Source organism: Hipposideros armiger, unplaced genomic scaffold (assembly GCF_001890085.2).
Source record: "Hipposideros armiger isolate ML-2016 unplaced genomic scaffold, ASM189008v1 scaffold_6, whole genome shotgun sequence".
Classification (NCBI taxonomy): Eukaryota; Metazoa; Chordata; class Mammalia; order Chiroptera; family Hipposideridae; genus Hipposideros; species Hipposideros armiger.
In genome coordinates this window covers 2171368-2192916 of record NW_017731356.1, presented here as the reverse complement: position 1 = coordinate 2192916, position 21549 = coordinate 2171368, and the positions used below count along the sequence as shown (strand labels likewise).

Sequence of the window (21549 nt, the reverse complement as noted above, 5' to 3'; positions counted from 1 at the left end):
CTCAAAAACGCAAGCCATATGCACAAAAATAAAACTTAATTACTTCATCATGGCACAGACTATATGAACTTATAGATGAAAAAGAGTAGTTGGGGTTAAGAGCAGCAGCGTAGGGAAATGTCATTAGTAGAAACTGAGAGAAGTTAATGCTCGTAAAACAGACTTACGGAACAGTATCCATTGAATAAATGTAACAAATGCTAATACAAGTGTATTAAAGGCTCAGCTCAATATGAGTATTTCTTCGGGGTGGCTCAGTGCTTCCGCCAAAGCCTCCTGTCTTCCAGCTTCTCCTCCTCAGGCTCTAGCTTCTTGTTCTCACTCCTGATACCAGGAATCCCTGCCTTGCTGTTCCAATGATCCCCTACAGAAAAGCCCCTCAGCCCCGCCGTGGGTAAGGGACTGAAACAGCCCCAGGATCTGGTAACGAGTGATTACGGATCTGAAATGTAAAACCCCAACGAAGGCTAGGAGCCAGGGCTGGAATCTCCCACCAAGGAGAGCCAATGAGCGTTTTCCCAGTCACTGTGGGAGCAAAGAAGGAGCCACACCCCGCCCAGGTCTCATTACTCCACGCATGAAACGCTCCCAGTGGCCCAGCGTAATGAGCATTTGTCCGCTGCATTTTAAGGAGAGCCTGGAGCCTATAGAGTCATGAACTGCCTCGTCAGGAAAACAATCAACAAGTCGGTACAAAAGCAATATGAAATCCTTAAATCGCCTTCACAGCACCTTCCCTTTAAGCAGAGCTCTCACCTCTGTCCAGCTGAGAGGATTGGGCTCTTGAACTCAGCCTTACTGGGGGCTCTGCGGGCTCCCTCCAGCTGAGCCCAGATTGGTTCTCGAGTGACCAGCGGCCCAGGCTTGCCTGGGGCTGTCCCCGTTCTAACACTGAAATCCTGCATCTTGGGAAACCCTCTCTCCCTGGTAAACCAGGGTGGTTGGTCACCTACTTGGTTCTCTCCTTGGCCTAATCCCTTGGCAATGCCAGTTTCTGAACTAAGTCCTCTGCCTCTGTTCTCACCTCTGGAGCACCACTTACTGCAGTGAGTGTGACTGCTTTTAGGCCCATCACTTAGGCGTCTGCTTTTCTAGGGCAGGAACCACAATTGGAGCATCTATACCTCAGAGCCGCGCACAATGCCCGATGCCCAGCAGGTGCCCAGTATGTACCTGGTGAGTGAGCTTTTTATCCCAGAGTGCTGACTGCCTGTTTTGGCCCCCATCTCTTCCTCTCTCTCAGAAATAACGGTTTGTGCCCATGACCACATCAGCTGGCATCTGATTGGCATGAGCTCTGGACCAGAGCTGTTCTCCATTCATTTCAACGGCCAGGTCCTGGAGCAGAACCATCACAAGATCTCCGCCATCACCCTCGTCACTGCTACGTCCGCTACTGCGAACATGACCATGAGCCCAGAGGGAAAGTGGACCATATCGTCCCTCATCCCAAAACACCTTCAAGGCAAGCAACTTTTCCCACAGCCTTGCTTGTGAACGTAGGATCCTTTCCTCCCAGGCACTAACTCTCCTTCTCCTGGGTCTTTTCAGCCCACCCACACTCCAGCCATGCATGCCTTGGTCCCTGAGACCGGAATTTAGAGTCTCCGCTCTTAGATTTAGAACTTTAGCTGGGGATGGAGGAAGTGGAGGAAGTGACAAAGATTTTTTTTTAATTAAGCAAAAGCTGAAGAGGTCTCTACTTCCTTGAAAGAAAAAGGAGGAAGGAAACAAATACATACGTAGAGATACTCTTTCTTGGGGTATTTAATGTGTAGCTAAAGGAAAAGACAAACATCTGCGTACTTATAGAAGCACCAAGTTACAGGAAGTGTAAAAGTTGAAACATGAAAAGATTGTCCTTTATAACAAGATGAGCACAAAGACAGGCACAAAGATGGATGGATGTGAGTTGCACGGATCAAACACAAAATCTATGCAGCTGAGGAGTGGCCTTGAAAGAACTCTTGTGAATTCTGGGTGGAAAAGTCAGCCCAGGTTGATACATGGTCTCCCATAAATAAACAGCTAATTGTTCTGTTATACATTGTTGCTTTAAACAGTTGGGAGGAGGGTTCATGCAAACAGAGACGAAAAGGTAACTAAATGATATTACTATAGGAAACTATTCTGTTACCAAAATACTGTGTATCAGCAAAACATATAAGATACAGAGACTTCGTGGGATCGTTTCATTTCCTTTTTGCACTGAGCAGTCAAAATTATATTTGAAGTGATGAAACTGGAAGATAGAGACCTAATAATAATAATATAAAACTAACATTCTTGAGGTTAAGTGCTGTTCGTATGAGCTTATTTAGTTTTTAACAATTTCATATAGTGTGTGCTAGGATTATTTGCGTTTTAGAAACACAGGGACAGATGACAGGAAAAATGACAAATTAATAAGACCTACACCGTAAGGTTCTAAGGGTCTGGCAACGACAAATGTTCCTTCTCTGGAGTAACAAGGGCAACCTGCCGCGTATTTTCCCTACCCCACCCTCTCTTTCCCTGGCTTTTATTCTCCGTCCCCGTCTCTCCTGCACTAAGAGCTCCCAACCAAACTGTCTAACACGCGCCTGCGCATTACTTACACTGTGATTATTTAAACCTTCCACCAATTTATGTAAAAGATGCCATGTTTTGATGAGCCTTCATTTCTTCTCTCTAATCCTTTCCCTGTCTTTATGTCCTAACTCAGCCGGGATGCAGGCTACCATACACATTAAAAACTGCGCCAAGAAAACCCGGAAACCTAAGACGCTCACACGCGAGCAGAGGCGGCACATGAAGAGGTGGGAGTACTTCATTGCTGCAGAGGAAGTCATCTGGGACTACGCGCCTGTCATACCAGAGAACATGGACAAGTGAGTTCCAGGTTCTTCCCACTGCTTTCCACGGGGTCCCGTATGCCTGGGGTGAAACATCAGGAGTTGACAGCTGTCAAGGGAATATGTGTTTTGGATTCCATGTCAGGTCTTCATGTTCAAATCAATCTGGAATTACCCCAAATGCACCACAGGATCTCATGATGATGATGATGATGATGATGATGATAATGATAATAATAATAATAATAATAATAATAATAGAAGTAGTAGTAATCGCAGCTACCACTTGTTGAATATTTGCTAATGCCAAGCACTGTTAAAACCTTTCTGAGGGCTTTGCTTTAACTCTAGAAGTTAGAAATAGCTCTTACTTATTTCGTAGATTAGTAAATGGGTCAGAGAGATTAAGACATCTGGAAATTCAAATCGATCCTAAACACATGAAAAATACTCAAGCTCACTCACAATAAGAGAAATCCAAATTAAACGTCTATGAAATACAACTTTCCACCTATCATACTCACAATCCCGGTGACATAATCTGTTGGCAAGGCCGTGAGAAACAAGCATTAACATCTATTGCTGGTGCAAGAGTAAACAGGAAGAGCCTACGTATCAAAATCATAAATGCCTACACCCTTTGACCCAGCAATCTCACCCTAGGAATTACTAGAGAGATATGCTTCACAGGTGAAATGATGCATGTACAGGATACTCACTGCTGCACTGTTCATAGCAGCAAAAGATTGGAAACAACCCAAAACATCCATCAGTAGGAAACTGGTTTAATAAATTGTGGTGCATCCATACATGGGATACTGTGCATCTGTTTTTAAAAGGAAGCAGACATGCTCTATGTACGAATATAAAAAGTTCTCCAAGATATACTGTTAAATTAAAAAGTCAAGGGAGCCAGATGTCAGACTAGGAGGTCCGAATAGGAGGTCCCCCACTTGTATACCCACAGCAACAATAATTTGGCAGCTAACCACAAACAAAAGTGCCTTTGCGAGAACTTTGGAATCCAAATAGGAACTTGCAAAATCCCAATGAAAGCCAAGATGATGGAGGGCTGTTCTGAGAAGGCAAGTCCATGCTCAGGTGGTAGGTTTGCTGTGGTCCTGGTTACAAACCTGGAAACAGCCTCATCCCTTATCCACTCAGCTTCAGCCCCACTTGGCCTTGGTCCTGCTACAACACCATTTGATAAGGGACCCAGGAGGAGTCACAACTGTCCATGACCCTGGAGGCTGGCCTGAAGACCTTGGTCTCACTGCACATCTTGAAGTGGCCCTGTAACCCAGCTCGAGTCCTCCCAACTGCAGTCCCACTCAGGGACCTTCCCAGTGACTTGGTGAGAGCCCTCCCAAGGACCAAATGGGAACCGTACCCATCTACACACCTGGTAACCGGCCCACCATTTGCAAACTCAACCGAGGATTTTGAAGATCTACAAATTGGAGATCTACAAATTGCCTGACAAATGCTTTAAAAGAATCATCTTAAAGAAGCTCATGAGGTGCAAGAGAACAGACAGGCAACTAAACAAAATCAGGAAAACAATGCATGAATAAAAGGAGAAGGTTAATAAAGAAATAGGAACCATTAAAAAATAACAAAAAAATAAAAAATAAAAATAACCAGACAGAAATACTGGAGCTGGACAATACGATGACAGAACTGAAAATTTCAATAGAGGGCTTTAACACCAGAGTCAAAAATGCAGCAGAAGAAAGATTCAGCAAACCCAAATATATGTCATTTGAAATTATCCAGTTACAGAAATAAGAAGAAAAATGAATGCATAAGAGTGAAGAAAGTTTACAGGAATTATGGGATATCATCACAAGAACTAATACACGCATTGTAAGACTCTGAAGGAAAAGGAGGGAAAGGGACAGCAAAGCTCGTTTAAAGATAATGGCTGAAAATGTCCCAAATCTTGTGAGGGATGTGAATATACAGATTCATGAAGCTCAAGAGTTACCCAAAACATGATCAGCCCAAAGAAGATTACCCGAGACACATTATAATCAAATTGTCAAAAATCAAAGACAGAGAATTCTGAAGGCAACAAAAGACAAGCAACTTGTCACAGACAAAGGAACCTCCATAAGGCTATTAGCAGATTTCTTAGCAGAAAACCTTGGAGGCTAGGAGAGTGTGAGATGATATATATTCAGGGTGCTGAAACAAAAAGAAACTGCCAACCAAAAACATGATACTATACTCAGCAAAGCTGTCCCTAGGAAGTGGAGAGATAGCAACATTCCGCCAGGCAAAGGAAAGTGGAGGGAGTTAACATCACTAGACCAGCTTTACAAAAAATGCTAAAGAGAGTTTTTCAAGTTGAAATGAAAGGATGCTAAGTAATAACATGGACCATCTGAGACCTAATATACAGTGTGGCGACTATAGTTAATAATACTGAATTGTATACTTGAAATTCATTAGGGCAGTAGATCTTAAGTTTTCTCACTACATACACACACACACACACACACACACACACACAGAGAGAGAGAGAGAGAGAGAGAGAGAGAGAGAGAGAGAGAGAAAATAGTAACTAGGTGAGGTGTGATGCAAGTGCTAATTAGCTTGAGTGGTAACATATATACATATATAAGTCATCACATTGTACACCTCAAATATATACATTTTTTTTGTGGGTTATACCTCAGTAAAGCTGGGGAAAATGCAGAAAAAAAAATTTAAGGCGTAGCACAGAGCATATAAATAAATGCCTTTTGTTAAATGAGTGAGGGGATAAGAATATTTATATTTGCAAGTTATATTTGCAAGTTTACATAAAGATTCTCTGGAATTATACACATGAAATAATACAAGTGAATACTTGGAAAATGCAGGGAGGGTTAGAGAGGTGGGGTTGAGGGGATATAGTAAATGAATGAGAGTTTTCACTAATCGAAATCATTTTAATGTGTTTGCTATTCAAAACAAATAACTGAGAAAAATAATTGCTCAAGATTATATAAAAATTGACAGCACTGAGATAGGAATCCAGGACTCTCTGGCAACAGTCAGTGCATTTTATTATGCAAAATAAATGCATGAAATGGATACATCCTATCATGGAGCTTCTGCTTTTGCAAACTAAGGTAACAAAGAGGGCCAAGGAGAAAGGTGTTTTTTGTTGCTGTCCCCAAATCATTTATCGCAGTGCTATGGAAGATGGGCGAAGGTGGGTGATTTTCATTTGACACCAGGACCAGGAAGATGGGAGAGGGGATAGATCAACAACACAGAACTGTGTCTAATAAAGATAGTGAAAGCTTCCTGGAGTGGGAAAGTGCTTTTAGAGACTGAGAAATACCTCGAACACCCAATAAAATTACCATAAAGTAAGCAACAGGAAAGACTTAAGAAAAATTCAGTGTATTCATCCATTAGACCTTTCCCTGGAGCTATCTGATGTCTTCTCTAGCGATCAGAGTGACAGGAAGCCCTACGTAGTGACTATGACTTTCAGTGGTTGAGGAGACAGAGTATAGGTTTCCAGTTTTCTAACTAGAGGGAAGGTATCAGGGCTTTGCAAACCATAGTAAGAGCTTTTTAGAAAACTAGATTTTTAGCTAATCCAACGGCAGAACTTCTAAGCACAAGGGTTTCCCCATACTACGGGGTCTCTACTTGAGAAAAGAGTTTAATTTCTTTTTTAACTTTATTTCGCTTAAGAAAATACAGATCTCTGCATTTGGATAACTTCTCAAACCAAATTGGAAAACATTATAAGAAGGTTGTGTACAAACAGTACCAAGACGAGTCATTCTCCAAACGCCTGGAGGATGCCAATATCAGAGAAGATGGGATCCTGGGCCCTATTATCAGAGCCCAGGTCAGAGACACACTCAAAGTAAGTGCCAGAAATATAGAACCATGGGGAAGAAATTCAATAGTGAAACACAGGTTATAAATACTGGCTATTTTAAAAAGAAAAATGTGTCCACATAATTTTTCAATCAAAGGCAACTCATAATCTTTATTTAGTATTTGCACTTATTTATAGCCTACCTCATAATACAAAGAATCTGAGACAGTTTATTAAATTATAAAGGAATAAAACAAAGAGTCAGTATACTTGGGGTGAACAACATGGGGACAAAGGAAATAAAACCAAGGATGAGTATAATGAAACACATACCACTTGCTCCTAGAAGGCTGTCTGCAAATTTTGTCCTGAGCTTCCTAGCAGCCAAAGTAAGAAGGGAAATATGTCAGGGCAAGGGTCACGGTAGCCACAAAGGAAGCACAGAGATTGGGGGAGAATTTCTCCCACGGATCTTTGAAAACAGGATGCTGTGTGATGCAGTGGATGGAATCCTTGATAACATCCCTACAGTTGGTACAATAAATTAAAAATCTGCATAGCCTTTAAAAATAATATTTCTCATTAGAGCTGAGAACATCACAGCAAACACAGCTGAGTGAAAACAATACTTCACTGTGGGCTACGCAGGTAGTTCTCTGAAGACTAGTCTCTGGTGAAGGTAAATTTAGATATGTACAAAGAGCTCTGAGTGTTCTTCAGAAAGTTTTCCTTAAATGTTATGTCACATCCTCAAGCTTTGTATATGAACTGGGAAGCAGAGAATTGAAGGCTCCAATCCTTGGCAACCTAGAACGCAGTTCATCTACAGATAAAGGGTGATCCCGGTGCTCTGGCAACCAACCAGGCAGGAGCTAAGATGAAGGCTCTCTTTTGAAGCTCAAGGAGCCTAACCCACTAGGACTCCTGTGTGAATAATGCTTGTCCCTTCAGCTCTGCATGGGGGTGAACTAAGAGGGTATCTGCAGACAAAGCCAATTCTGTTCATTTGAAGAGGACAGAAAGCAGCCTCGCTCTGTTCCTCTGTCCCTTCCCACACTTCTGAATCCCTCAGGTGCTCTAAGCGAGTATCCATACACCTCGCACTGGAAGTTTAGAACCTGGCTCTTTGCTGCGCTCCTCAAGAAGGTGGCTTCAAGGACAGTGGTTCTAGGAGATCTGGCGGGCTGGACGAGGGGAGCAGATGTGAAGGCAGAGGCGGTCGGAGCTGAAAGTAGAGGGGAAGGGGAATGGGGTCCAGCTTGGAGAGGGCGACATATTGTGAGGACAATGTCGCTTCTAAGGTCAGACTTCTCTTTCCGTTTTCCACCTTACTATGCAAGTGAAACTCTCAGATGCTTCTCACAGGTGATGCAGAGGTTGCTGCTCAGATAAGCAGAACTAGTTTGCACATGCGCGCGCGCACACACACACACACACACACACACACACACACACCCCCCTCATCCAACAAGCAACTGTGCAAAGTTAGTTAGCATCCTCTATTAATTCTCATGATCAACCTTCAATCCTGAAATAATGAACTTGAATTCACTTTGTAGATTGTGTTCAAAAACATGGCCAGCCGTGCCTACAGCATTTACCCTCACGGAGTGACCTTCTCTCCTTTTGAAGATGAAGTCAACTCTTCCTCCACCTCAGGTTGGAACCTTTCCCTTCTACTGAAACTACTGACCTCTGAAAGGCTACCGTATTTTTCTGCTCTCCTGGTTGCCCAGTAGTATAACCGCGCAGTCAGGTAGTGTGCATGGAGGCGTGTCCTACAAGTCACAGCCAAACCTGCTCCCTGGAGGGTTTTGTTTACTCTGGTGACAGCTACAAAATATGGTGTCCGGTCAGTGCCACAGCGGCCTCTAGTGGAGCAATAGCTGATGACTACGTGCTATCCAGGGTTCTGTGAAGTGGAGCTTCATATAAAAAGAATATTCCTTTCCCAATATTAATTGGTTGTAATGAGCGTTCAATTCTATTATTTATTCATTCATTTATTCATTTTCGTGAAATAATTTTGGAAAATGGACACAATTCTGACCATATTTTCTTTCAGGCAGTAACACCATGATCAAAGCAGTGCAACCAGGAGAAACATATACTTACAAGTGGAACATCCTAGAGTCTGATGAGCCCACAGACAGTGATGCCCAGTGCCTAACAAGACCATACTACAGCAACGTGGACATCACCAGGGACATTGCCTCTGGGCTGATCGGGCTCCTTCTAATTTGTAAGAGCCGATCCCTGGACAAGCGAGGCATACAGGTATTTTGTCCTTGATGTAAACTTTCAGCAACTCCAGGAATTTCTTCTGGCTGCAACAGATTAGGTCTCCTTGCTAAATAATCGGGTTTTTCTAGAGAACAGAAAATATTAAGTAGTCCTCTTTAACGTGAATGTGGTAAAGTTTACTGGTTTGGTTACTTTTTTGTCTTGCTTATTTTCATGTGGACTCTCACTGCAGAGTCAAGTTTACAGTGGGACACCATATTTTGTTTCCATATATAGTTTCCAATTCCAGGTCTGTTGTTGTTGGCTATGTGACAATCAAGTCGCTTAGCTTCTCTTAATTTCTTCTATTTATCAAATTGGTAAAACCTAAAAATCCTAAAAATTGTACTGGGTTATTTGGGGGCTCAGTGAGATACCACCTGGTAAAAGTGTAAAGTTCTGTACCAACCCTTGTTATTTTTACATGTCTGCACTAGAGAGAGATACACTGGAGACATCACTTCTAGTGAGATTGGACCGAGACGATGGTTCATCTTCAGTGAGACTAAATTATACAGACGAATGTGAACAAGATATGGATCTTCTGACTTAATGTCCACTGAACACTCTCATATTACTAACTTAACATTCACAGACAATTAGGCTAAGCTATAATCAAAAAAAGAATCATGCCAAGGCATACAAAATACATACATGCCTAGAAAAATCAGGAACAGACCTTTGGAAGGCCCTGGTTTGCCAAGCTGGGAAAGGACACAGGTGGGGAGAGAGAGGTATAACGCTCTCCTCTCGCAACCTCCTGTTTTAGCTTCTGCAGCTGAGGAGCTGAAAGATGTTCAGTCACAGAGACAAACAGAATTCCAGCTGCCGTGATGCAGTGGTGTTTCTATTAGGCATTTCAGTCTCTGAATTTTCTGACCGGCTGATCATTTTTGCACAATACCTTTGGCTTCTGGGATCCCAGCGGCTGCGTCCCTTTGGTGTCTGAGACCAGCTCAGGGCTGCGGGTCTGGGACTGGCCTGTGACTCACTGAACACGCACTTTTACCCCGCAGAGGGCAGCAGACAGGGAGCAGCAAGCTGTGTTCGCTGTGTTCGATGAGAACAGAAGCTGGTACATTGAGGAGAATATCTACAAGTTTTGTGAAAGTCCCGACAAGGTGAACCGGAATGACCCCAAGTTTTATGAATCGAACGTCATGAGCAGTAAGTCCTGGACTTCTCACTCCTGTGGCTGAAGCCCGGCTGTGCCTGGAGGCGGGCAGAGACACGGATTAGAATCCAGTCACCTGTCGGCCTCGCTCCCATCCAGGCGTTCGGTGATGAAGTCACTGGGTGACATTATAGCAGCCGTTTGACAGCAAGCGGTCAAAAGCTTGTTATCCTTACGAGTCTTCTCGGTTTCCTGCTCTATGTGCGTGCGCATGCCGTCGTGCCTGCTCTGGGCAGAGAGCGGCAGAGCGAGGGCTGGGGGTGGCGAGGGAACGGGCTACAGGCCTCGGCGGGTGGTACCTGGGTATTTACACCGGGCGCAAGGTGAGTACTCTTTATGGGCAGGCCGGAAGCCAGGTAAGTAATCCCAAACCGGATTGTCGAATCAAACCAAGAGGGTAAGTGCATGTGGGGGCCAGGAGCTTTGGAAAGTGCAGAAGAAGTTCAGAGTAGAAGGAATTCCCAGAGCCACAGCTCAGGCACGTGCTGCGATTTCAAGTCCAGTGCCCAGAGCCACTGCTGTGGGAGGTCAGTTTCATCTTCCAGTCACGAGTTAGATCAGGTAAAGCTTATCTCAGATAATCACGGCTTTGACGTAACCAAATTAACCCTGGGACGTTTATTTCCCATATAACTGGACACATGCCCTGGTGGGGACAGGCCTGGCCTTTTAACAGCTTTTATTCTTTCAGCAATCAACGGCTATGTGCCTGACAGCGTACCCACGCTAGGATTCTGCTTTGATGACACCGTGCAGTGGCACTTTTGCAGCGTGGGAATGCAGGATGACATTCTGACCCTTCACTTCACTGGGCACTCGTTCATCTACGGAAAGAGGCACGAGGACACCCTGACCCTCTTCCCCATGCACGGGGAGTCTGTGACTGTCACGATGGATAACGTTGGTAAGAGCCTGGGCGTGGAGAGAAGCCTCTGGTCGCTGACGTCTGCTGCTCCCTCCAAACTCCTGCAGCTCCTCGGCTGATCTCTCATCAGAACCCCCTGCCGGCTTTCCTTTCAATGCTTCTCATGATTTCTACTTGGGGAATTAATTACTTCAATGAGTCCAGTCCTTTCACGTGGGTCCTATTTATCCCTCTCTGGGCTTAAGTGAGAAGTAAAGATACACGCCCACAGAAAAATAAGGTGTAGCTTTGAGGAAGAAGTATAAGCATTCAGTCACCAAAGAACATCTCTTTTATCGAAATGCCCTTTTCAGTTTTTTAAACCAACCGTCCCACCCCAGGGTTAATGATCTGGAGATCATTATGGAGCCTCAGAGGCTGGCACCACCGACAGCACCGTGTCCTGGGAAACCCGGGGCTGTGGAACTCATCAGATCTGGGTTCAAGTACTGCCCCTCAGCAGAACTTGAGGGGCAGAACAAGGTAACAAGGTTATCTGTGTAATCTTGGGCAAGTGACTTAACTTCACTGAGCCTCAGTTTATTCAGCTGAAAAACAGAACAACCACCCCCACAGACTCGCTTTGACCACTAACTGTGGTACGTGACAGCATTCAGGAGACACTCAACAAGTGGTAACTATGGGAGGCCTCCCGGGAAATCTTCTTTCTGGGGGTACACATCACCATCCTGCCCCCAACTCCAATTCTCAAACAAGATGTTTATGAATTTCAAAGTCCATTTTGTTCTCAATTCATCCCTTTTAAAATATTGGGTTGTCGGGAAAGTCATGACGCATTTTTGCAACAAAAAACATAGAAAAAATACATCATGACTTTTCCGACAACCCAATATATTTGGAAATAGTGACTCTCCAGCTCTCTATGAGAAAAGTTTTTTTCTCCCTAATCTCCCCTGGCTGCCACTTTTGGTTTATAGTCTGTTAAACGAGACAAGGACACTGATCACAGGCTTGGATGTCACAGCAATGTCAAATTGCTCAAAAGTTTCCTAAGCACTACTCTCACGTTTTCTATTTCTGTCATCGTGGGGCAGCCAGTAATCAACAGTTCTCAAACCAGCAGTGGCCCACAGACCACACTGGAATGCCCCTGACTATTGGTTGGAAATTACCTGCCACCGGGGACGCTAGGGTTTTTTATGTCTTTTTCTGGACTTAGAGCTCTCTATTCTTTCTGTCTCTCTTCTGTAGGTACTTGGATGTTAACCACCATGAATTCCAATCCAAGAAGCAAAAACCTACGGCTGAGATTCAGGGACGCCAAGTGTAACCGGAACGATGATGAAGACGTATATGTAATATACGAACCTCCAACATCTTCCACCATGACTACACGGAAAATGCGCAATTCTTCAGGAAACCAAGAAGAAGGGGATGACGCTGAATACGATTACCAGGACATACTGGCTTTATCATTAGGAATTAGGTCATTCAGGAATTCATCACTGCATCAGAAGGAAGATGAGGTCAATCTCACTGCCCTTGCCCTGGAGAACAGCTCTGAATCCCTTCCTCCAAACACTGAAGCAGCTATTGGTTCAAATTCTTCTTCCCCTAGTAACATTAGCAGGTTCATTGCAGGTAACTTTGCAGAAGAACCTCGCAAAACCCTTCCTCACCCAGAAGCCAACACAGTGGGTCCCCACGTGAGACACATGAGCTTAGAAAAGAGCTCAGCTCTCAACCTTTCCACAGCAGAGCATTTCAGCCCTTATTCTGAAGACCCGATAGAGGACCCTCTAGATGCAAATGTCACAGGGATAAACCTACTTCCGCATGGTGCAGAAGGATTCAGAAGTCAAGGACATGCTAAACAGAAGGGATTTGAGGCAGGAAGAGATGGAGCAGCAAAGCACAGGCTCTCCCAATTTCCAGCACATAAAACTGGGAGACATTCAAGCCAAGGCGACTCTTCTTCTAGAAGGGGGCCGTGGAAGGACCTTCCCAGGCATCAGTTATTCTTAAAACAAATGAATCTATCGAACGTTTTCAACGGGAAATGGCATTTGGTTTCTGAAAAAGGTAGCTATGAAATAATCCAAGATGCTGATGAAGACATGGCTGTTCGTGAGCCACTGAACAGCCCCCAGAATGCCTCAAGGACTTGGGGAGAAAGCATTCCTCTTACAAACAAGCATGGAAAGCAGAGTGGCCACCCAAAGCTTTCTGGAATTCGTTATAAAACTCTACAAATAAGACAGGATGGAGGAAATAGTAGATTGAAGAACAGCACTGTTTTCATTAAGACGCGAAAAAAGAAAAAGGAAGAGAAGCTTGCCCACCACGTTCCTCTGTCTCCAAGGAGCTTCCACCCTCTAAGGAGAGGGGCCAACGTCATGTTTGCAGACTTACTTCACAAGTCTAATGAAACATCTTTCCCCACAGACCTCAATCAGACATTCCCCTCTGTGAATCTTAGCCTGATAGCCTCACTTCCTGATCGTAATCAGAATTCCCCAAATGACACCAGTCAGACAAGCTCCCCTCCAGACCTTCATCAGACAATGCCCCCAGAGGAACACTATGAAACGTTCCCTATTCAAGACCCTGATCAAACGCACTTCACCACAGACACGAGCCACAGATCTCCAGAGCCTGGCCAGATGCTCGACTATGACCTAAGAAATAAGCCCTTCCCTACTGACATTGGTCACACGCTCCCTTCCTTAGGACTTGAAGTCTGGCAGACAACCCTCTCTCCAGACCTCGGTCAACCATCCCTCTCTCCAGACCTCAGCCAGACGACCCTTTCCCCGGACCTCAGCCAGACGACCCTTGCCCCGGACCTCAGCCAGGCGACCCTTGCCCCGGACCTCAGCCGGGTGACCCTTTCCCCGGACCTCAGCCAGGCGACCCTTGCCCCGGACCTCTGGCAGACATCACCTCCTCCAGACCCTGATCAGATGTCCTATACTTCTGAATCCAGTCAGTTATTGCCTCTTCCAGAATTTGGCCGGACTTTCCCTAATGGAGACCTTGGTCAGATGTCATCTCCACCATCTCGTCCACTAAATGACACGTTTATACCACCGGTTGTGTTAGGCTTCAGCGGCGATGACGGAGACTACATTGAGATTGTTCCCTGGGAGAAGGAAGAGAGCAGCGAAGACGACTATGTTGAAATTGATTTTGTGACCTATGATGACCCTTACCAAACAGATATTAGGACAGACATCAACTCCTCCAGAAACCCCGACAGCATTGCAGCCTGGTATCTCCGCAGCAACAATGGAAACAGAAAAAATTATTACATTGCTGCTGAAGAAATATCCTGGGATTATGCAAAATTTGCAAAAAGGTTTGGCCGGTTTTCTCCTATATTCTCATTTATCCAGTATTGGGGAAAAAAAAGTAATCACAACTGTCCAAGGACATAATTCTGGGCAAATGATGTTAAGTATAATTAGTTCCCCTATGGCAACTTGGCTTATAACTATTTCCTTTGTCAGTTTCAAGACTAACATCCCTCCTTTAGGTGACATCAGGAAAATATAAGAACAGTCATTGTGAGAAGTCTAAGATGTTCTAAAGTTAACACCCACTTCTCTCATCACAAATGTCCCTACTCTCTCCTCCTCCTCCAGTGCAGGAGCCCCGCCCACCCACAGGTATTCGCTGCTCTAGTTCACTGACATCAGCCTGAAATACAAGTGTGTGATGTAGAAATCTCCTTTTGCATTTATTTGTTTACCACAAACATTTTTAAACTGTTTACTGACCAGTATAAAGTATACAGCATCTTGGTGAAGTTTAACTTCAATTCCATGAGCTTCCAGAAGCAGAGGCCAAGCATATAAACTAGTGCAGAAAGATTATACTTTCCACTGAGGCAGTCACTAGATAATGATTTACCTTGATTTAAACTTGATTTTTTAACTTGGTTTATAGAATCGCTCATTTAATAACTCTTCAGGGAATGCGTATTCTCTCCGAGGCATGATGCTAAGTGCTGAGACTATAAGAATAGAAACACATGTGACCCCTACCCTCAGGGAGCTTATGTCTCGGTGGGCAGGTAGATGTGACTAAATCTTTCCATGAACGTAACCATGATAAAGACCAAGAAGGAAAATATATGGTGATATGAGAGGTAGGGGATCTGACGCTGAAGAGGCAGCGTTTAAGTTGAGATGCGAAGATGCATAGGAGAGAACCAGTTGGAAAGTGGTTCTAGACAAAGGGAACGGCACGATCAGCTGAGCCCCATGGAAGAAGGAAGCCCCGAAGCTATAGGCTGTGCAGCTGGAGCTCTAGAAGAGGGTAGGCAGTGAGGAAGCATTTGGCTAGCTCTGAAGAGACCAAATGTCACTAGGCTTTGTAGGTCATTGGAAGGATTTTGGTGTTTAACCCAACGGCAATGAGAAACCCTTCAACAGCTTTAGGCCATTCCTAGCTTCCTGGAATATGTTAGTTTCTTTCCTGGATCTTGTTACGTTCATCTTTTAAGTGAATGAGCTATACCAAGCGACCCCCAAGGTCCTCTTCAGTTCTAACATTTTAGGGTTCCAGCCACTCTTCAGCCATAGAGTTGAAGGAGGTGATGCAATTTTGTAAGTGGCCTGACTTACAATAGAAGTCTCTAAGGGATCCCTATACATTTTAAAAGGATAACTTTCAATTAAACTTTGCTTAAGGGTGAAAGCCATATTGGGCTGGGCTCTATATTCTGGAATGACAGTATAGAGAAAGGAGAGAGATGGGGACGAGGGGCAAGGCTTAGTCCACTACAGATTCTCAGGGACGTAGCATTGTAGCTATGCTTCAACTGTCTAAATATAGTCAACAGCTCTTATAAAAGCTAACTGTCAAACTAATAAATTAAAAACCACAGTGTAATGAGAGTAAGCAAACACAGTGTAACGTGACTCACAGACAGTATTTCATTAATCTGATGCTTGACATTTCCACATTAGAACTCACTAGTTTAAAACACTTTCTCCCATGACATCCTATTTAAATTCAGTACCCATTACTATACGAGAATAACTAGTTCATCTGAGGATTTCTAAGCCAAGCCCTAAGGGGGTAAGATTTAGGGCCTTTCCAGGGTGGAAAGGAATGGAATCAGTTCCTTCAAATCTTATATCCTGTTCCAGATATACCACCTACATTAATGGCAGTCAGTTGTTTTCATTCCTATGTGTTCTGTGAGACTCTTTGTTATGCTTGGAGTCTGGAAGGATGAGATTAATAGGGTAGAAAGGCTGGGGAAAAGGTAGAGTGGGATTCTCTGTTGGTGACTCATGGTTTATAACAAATACTATGAGACTGATGGATAAGCTTTTGGCCTTTTGGCATGGCTTGGGAAATTGAAGAGTCAATGGGAAAATTTGATGTGCTCTGGCCCCAGACTGAACAGCTGGTGAACTACATGAGGAATAATCTGATTTAGCAAAGGAAATGTGAGAAGAGTGTAAAACACCCATCCCTCCAGTGGCCTTCACAGGGGTGGCCTTCTAAGTCAGCTAACCATGGTTACCTGATAGCCCCAAGCCCTGGCACTGTCCCATGGCATGGCTTTGTCTGTTTGTGATTTTAAAATCTGCTATGGTAACATATGATTATATTTGTTCACTCATTGATGCATTAAACAAAAATTTATTAAGTGCTACTATGTGCCAGATAAACCTCCTAGACACTGGGAATAAAATTATGAGCAAACTAGACACAATCCCTGATATCATGGGGCTTTCACTCTAGTGTGAGAGTCAGACGTTAATAGAGAATCTCATAAGTAAATGATACATAATTTACTATCTACTACAGAAATAGTATAAGAATACTATCGGAATTTAATATATATTATATATATAACGTTATATATATATATATAATATATACGCACGACATACATACACACTGTAGTAATACTACAGAAATGAAGGGACACTACAGAGAGATTTGACCTAACCTAAAGGAAGATAGGAGGACTTACCTAAGAAATGACATGTGACCTGGAGGTTGAAGGATATTTACTGGCTTGTGCTTTTAGTCATTTATTTTTTTCATTCATTTGTTCATCAAATAATTATTAATTGTCTTCCCTATGCTAGATGTTATATTCAGAAACTATTATTCAGATAATTTCCTATATTGTTTGAGTCGTCTTTCACTTATTGTTTTTAAACAAATACCATTATTATCATTTCAGTGAAATGGATAATGAGGACATTGACGATGTCCCAGGGAGCACCATATACAAGAAAGTCGTTTTCAGGAAGTACCTTGACAGTACTTTTACCAAGCGTGACCCTCAGGGGGAGTATGAAGAGCACCTGGGCATCCTCGGTCCTGTTATTAGAGCTGAAGTGGATGATGTCATCCAGGTAAGTCAGCGTTCTGAGCGCTAAGGTCACCAGAGGCATTGCCACAAGCACTGTTGTAGGCCATTTACGTATTTTCCAAAATTAAAATAATGACACTTCTCAAAGACTGTTTGCCAAGTAATTTGACAATCTTCAAGAAAAAAATAAAAAGATCTCATAATTTTAGTTCTCCCTCTTCTAAGCTCCTGCTCATTCTGTAACGGCCAGTTCCATTTCCCCCAAGACACTTTCTTTAGCTCCCCCGCCATCTGTCTCCTAATCGCTCAGCCCAGTTGCTCCCACCAGGCACCCCCATTCAGCCCTCACGTGTTGCTTACAGCACCTTTTGTCTCCAGGTTTGTAACTTGAACTCACATGTGCACGCCTTTCTTCATCAGTCTGGTGAAAGCTTATTGTGAGCAAGAACCAAGCCCTATTCCCCTTCAGATCCGCAGCACTTACCAGCACCATTTCATTTGTAGATAATGCCAATACTTTTGCTTTGAGCCTAAGAACAAACATGCTTTGCTGTTTCTGGGAAAAACCACTTGGGCCCTCTCTCACAGGATGGTCGTAAAAATTAGATGAAATAATATACACAAGTTTCTTGCAGCTGTAAGCATTCAGTCTATCTTAGGTCTCATTTAATTACCATTCACTTGGGCATCCAATGCTGACTTCTTTTGGTTTGGAGTTTTGTCAAGCTTAAGTGCATTTGTGGATCACTGTTTTCTCTAGGTTCGCTTTAAAAACCTAGCATCCAGACCTTATTCTCTTCATGCCCATGGGCTTTCCTATGAAAAATCATCCGAGGGAAAGACTTATGAAGATGACTCTCCTGAATGGTTCAAAGAAGATAATGCCATTCAGCCAAACAGCAGTTATACGTACGTATGGCACGCCACCGTGCGGGCGGGGCCAGAAAACCCTGGCTCTGCCTGTCGGGCGTGGGCCTACTACTCAGCAGTGAACCCGGTAGGTACATCCATCGAAAGGCTTTGCCATCCCCCCAACCTTATCACCTGAACCCACCAGGTGGCAAGGTCAAGGTTATTCCTTGTTAAATGCCTGTCTTGCTACCCATGAGAGAGGTATAAGGATTGTGGTCAATGGCCCACAGCTACCGTGGCCAGATCTATGAAGGACAGTGAAAGAAACGGTTCAGTGACGGGGAGTGAAGAATACTGAGATGGTTGGCCCCCGCTAGTGACTACTTTACAGAGAAAGGCATTTATTTGCAATGTCCTTGAACAAGCATTAGCTATCTCCTGCTCCTTCTCTATGAAAGAACTGTAAAGTCAAGACTCCTTCATTTTAGGTGTGGGAGAGAGAGCACAGACTTGAATTTCAATTCCTATCCTGTCGCTTACTGTGTGGTCTCAGGAAAGTTATTTGACCTCTCTCAGCCTCAGTTTCCATAGTTAAAAATGAGATAACAACAGTACCTAGCACATAGTAGGCACTTGGTAATATTTGTTTAATAAATGAATTCTTTTTACCATATAGGATTGTTGTCAGAATTAAATGAGAGACCACAGGCAAAATATTTAATATAGTAGTAGATGCTCAATAAATAGTATTTGTTATATTAGCAGTATTATCAACATTACCATTGCTACCATGTTGAGATAAATGATTAATCAGAGAAAGGGAATATGAATGCCATTGAATTAGGTGATAAATATCCAACCTTATTCAGCTACTTATTTACAATCCTCAAATTCAGAACCTCTAAGGTTTCCTTTCCTACATGATCAATGATTGTAAGCAGGAGAACAAAGAAACTTCTGAAACATATGCGATTTGCTCCTACTGTCTTCCAGGAAAAAGATATCCATTCGGGCCTCATAGGTCCCCTTCTGATCTGCCGAAAAGGGACACTTCATAAGGAGAGCAACATGCCCCTGGACATGAGGGAGTTTGTCTTACTTTTCATGGCCTTTGATGAGAAGAAGAGCTGGTACTATGAAAAGCCCCAAAGGTCCTGGAGACGTGCATCCTCAGAAGGAAAACAGTCCCATGAGTTTCATGGTATTTTCTTCTGACTTTGATCTAATCTCTGAACTGAATCACACTGAGTCACAGTGACATCTGCCCCCAGGTCTCCACAAGATTAGACATGAGGTACTTCTGAGGAACCAGGAGATACAACAAAACTAGGTTCTTAAATGTCTCGGAGGGCTGATGGTGACACCAACCCAGCAGGTGACACTGCAGGTGGAGGAGAGGAAAGCCTGACAGGCAGACAAGGAGGCTGCTGCCAAACAAACCCAAACAAGCCAGCAACAGCCAAAAGAGCCAGTGTGCTTCAGTTAAATGAAAATTGAAAAGGAATCTGCGTTATTCTGCAATTTAAGTAGTTAAGAAACCTGTTTCTTGACCTCTAAAGGGAAATTATTTCTCTAGAAGTGATCACCCATGTGGACTTTCTAAAATAGAAATGGTTGTAAGATTTAGCATTCAGCCATTCCCAGGTGGAACCAAAAGCACAAGAATAAATTGAGTAGGCGGAATGACCTGACCTCCTCTCCCTCTAAAAAGTCACTTGCTGGCTTCCTGAAATTCCACAGCAGTTCCTTTAATTTTAGAAGAACAAATAACAACAGAAACTTCGCCCCCTTCCCAGTCAAATGCACGGTAGTACTAAGCTTTATCGTTAAAATTTTGTATTTTGAAGGTGATCCAGTTTACCAGGTGCTTTAGCCACACACACACACACACACACACACACACACACACACACACACACATTGTTACTTCACTGAGGGGAGTGGATGAAGCCTAAGAACCCTAGACATCCACATTGGGAAGGGGCAGAGTAGCTGCCATACGCAGGAGAGAACAGACATGAATCACTTAGGCCGTGGGTACTGCAGAGATGAAGTCCGACTTCCCAGTTTTGCCTGGAACTACCTCTTAATTTAGGAGGCCTTAGGGTGACGTGCTGCATGTCTCTTTGCTTAGCTCTTTCCTCTAAACACTGGAGTTCCCTTTTCTGGCTCCTACTGGTTTTTATCTTTTTATAGCAGAGGAAATTCATACTATACATGCAAAGGGCAGATGGGTGAAGCACAGAGCAGGCGCAGCGAAGGTCTGGGGAAATGTGGGAAAACTGCTGGGAAAGGGGGCTGGTGTGAGAAGGAGCTGGTGGTTCCCACTGATACTGTGACACATGGGGGCCCTGAGGGCACGGGGCATGCATGCGGTGTCCTAAGGGAGCTGCGAGGTGAGCGGGACCCTCCTATGTCCTTGCCGGCCTCTCTCCTGGTGCACACGGATTTTTACTTGATCCCCGTTGTCTGTCCCTTCAGCCATTAACGGATTGATCTACAACCTGCCGGGCCTGAGGATGTACGAGCAAGAGTGGGTGAGGCTGCACCTGCTGAACATGGGCGGCCCCCGCGACATTCACGTGGTTCACTTCCACGGCCAGACCTTGCTGGAAAATGGCACGCAGCAGCACCAGCTGGGGGTCTGGCCCCTTCTGCCTGGTAAGATCCGGGCCTTAGAAACAGGTCCCCGCTAAAAAATGGCGCGAGAAGGTGATTAGCATCCGTAACTCTCCCTCATTCCATTCCCAACTAGGGCATTTAAGTCTCAGAGGTCGAGCGTGGGTTTGGGCACAGGTCCTGGGCAAGCCATGCCCCAGAGCTGCCTGCAGAGGACAGAAAGGGCAGCTGGTGCATGCAGTGGTCTGCAGCCCTGCCCAGGCTCAGTGTGGCCCCGCTGGGTCTGCAGAGGTGCTATGTGGAATGCAGGTTCTTCCAAGCCACCGCATGTCACACAGGCGAGGCATTCAGCAGATTTCAAAAGCAGCCCCACAGGGCTCATGCAGCTAAAGAGGGGAGGGAGATTGGACATTTATTGGGGTTTGAGGAGTCTCGATTTCTTGACCTCTCCTCCTTGCTTTATCACCGGGCAAGTGATATCTTCGGACAAGTGACTACAGGGATCGTAATCTTCAACTGACTCATACGGCTGTTTGGAGAAAATAAAATTCTGTTTTTAATGATTGTAAAAGCTAAAGAATAATAAGGATACCCTGAGCTTTCCATGTGCGAACCAATGATAAGGTTGAAACAAATGATAGTCAGTTAAAAGACTGTCATGTGCCCATGAGCTGTTGGTAGACGTATCTGTGTTGTCAGGTGTGTGCATGGGGTGTGAGTGCTGGAAGCCACTAACTCTCAAAGAGTAGT

The 21549-nt window shown here is 44.1% G+C and overlaps 1 protein-coding gene across 1 annotated transcript in view; it reads left to right on the top strand.

The window, feature by feature from the left end:
* The window catches only part of F5 (coagulation factor V), a 55181-nt gene that overhangs the window by 21594 nt on the left and 12038 nt on the right, over positions 1–21549 (top strand). The window contains exons 6-17 of the mRNA XM_019647596.1: positions 1244–1465; positions 2705–2870; positions 6531–6708; positions 8223–8322; positions 8729–8940; positions 9963–10113; positions 10812–11024; positions 12237–14343; positions 17197–17371; positions 18089–18325; positions 19174–19381; positions 20662–20841. Coding sequence (XP_019503141.1) covers positions 1244–1465; positions 2705–2870; positions 6531–6708; positions 8223–8322; positions 8729–8940; positions 9963–10113; positions 10812–11024; positions 12237–14343; positions 17197–17371; positions 18089–18325; positions 19174–19381; positions 20662–20841 — 4149 coding nt within the window. The remainder of the gene's footprint in view (positions 1–1243; positions 1466–2704; positions 2871–6530; positions 6709–8222; positions 8323–8728; positions 8941–9962; positions 10114–10811; positions 11025–12236; positions 14344–17196; positions 17372–18088; positions 18326–19173; positions 19382–20661; positions 20842–21549) is intronic.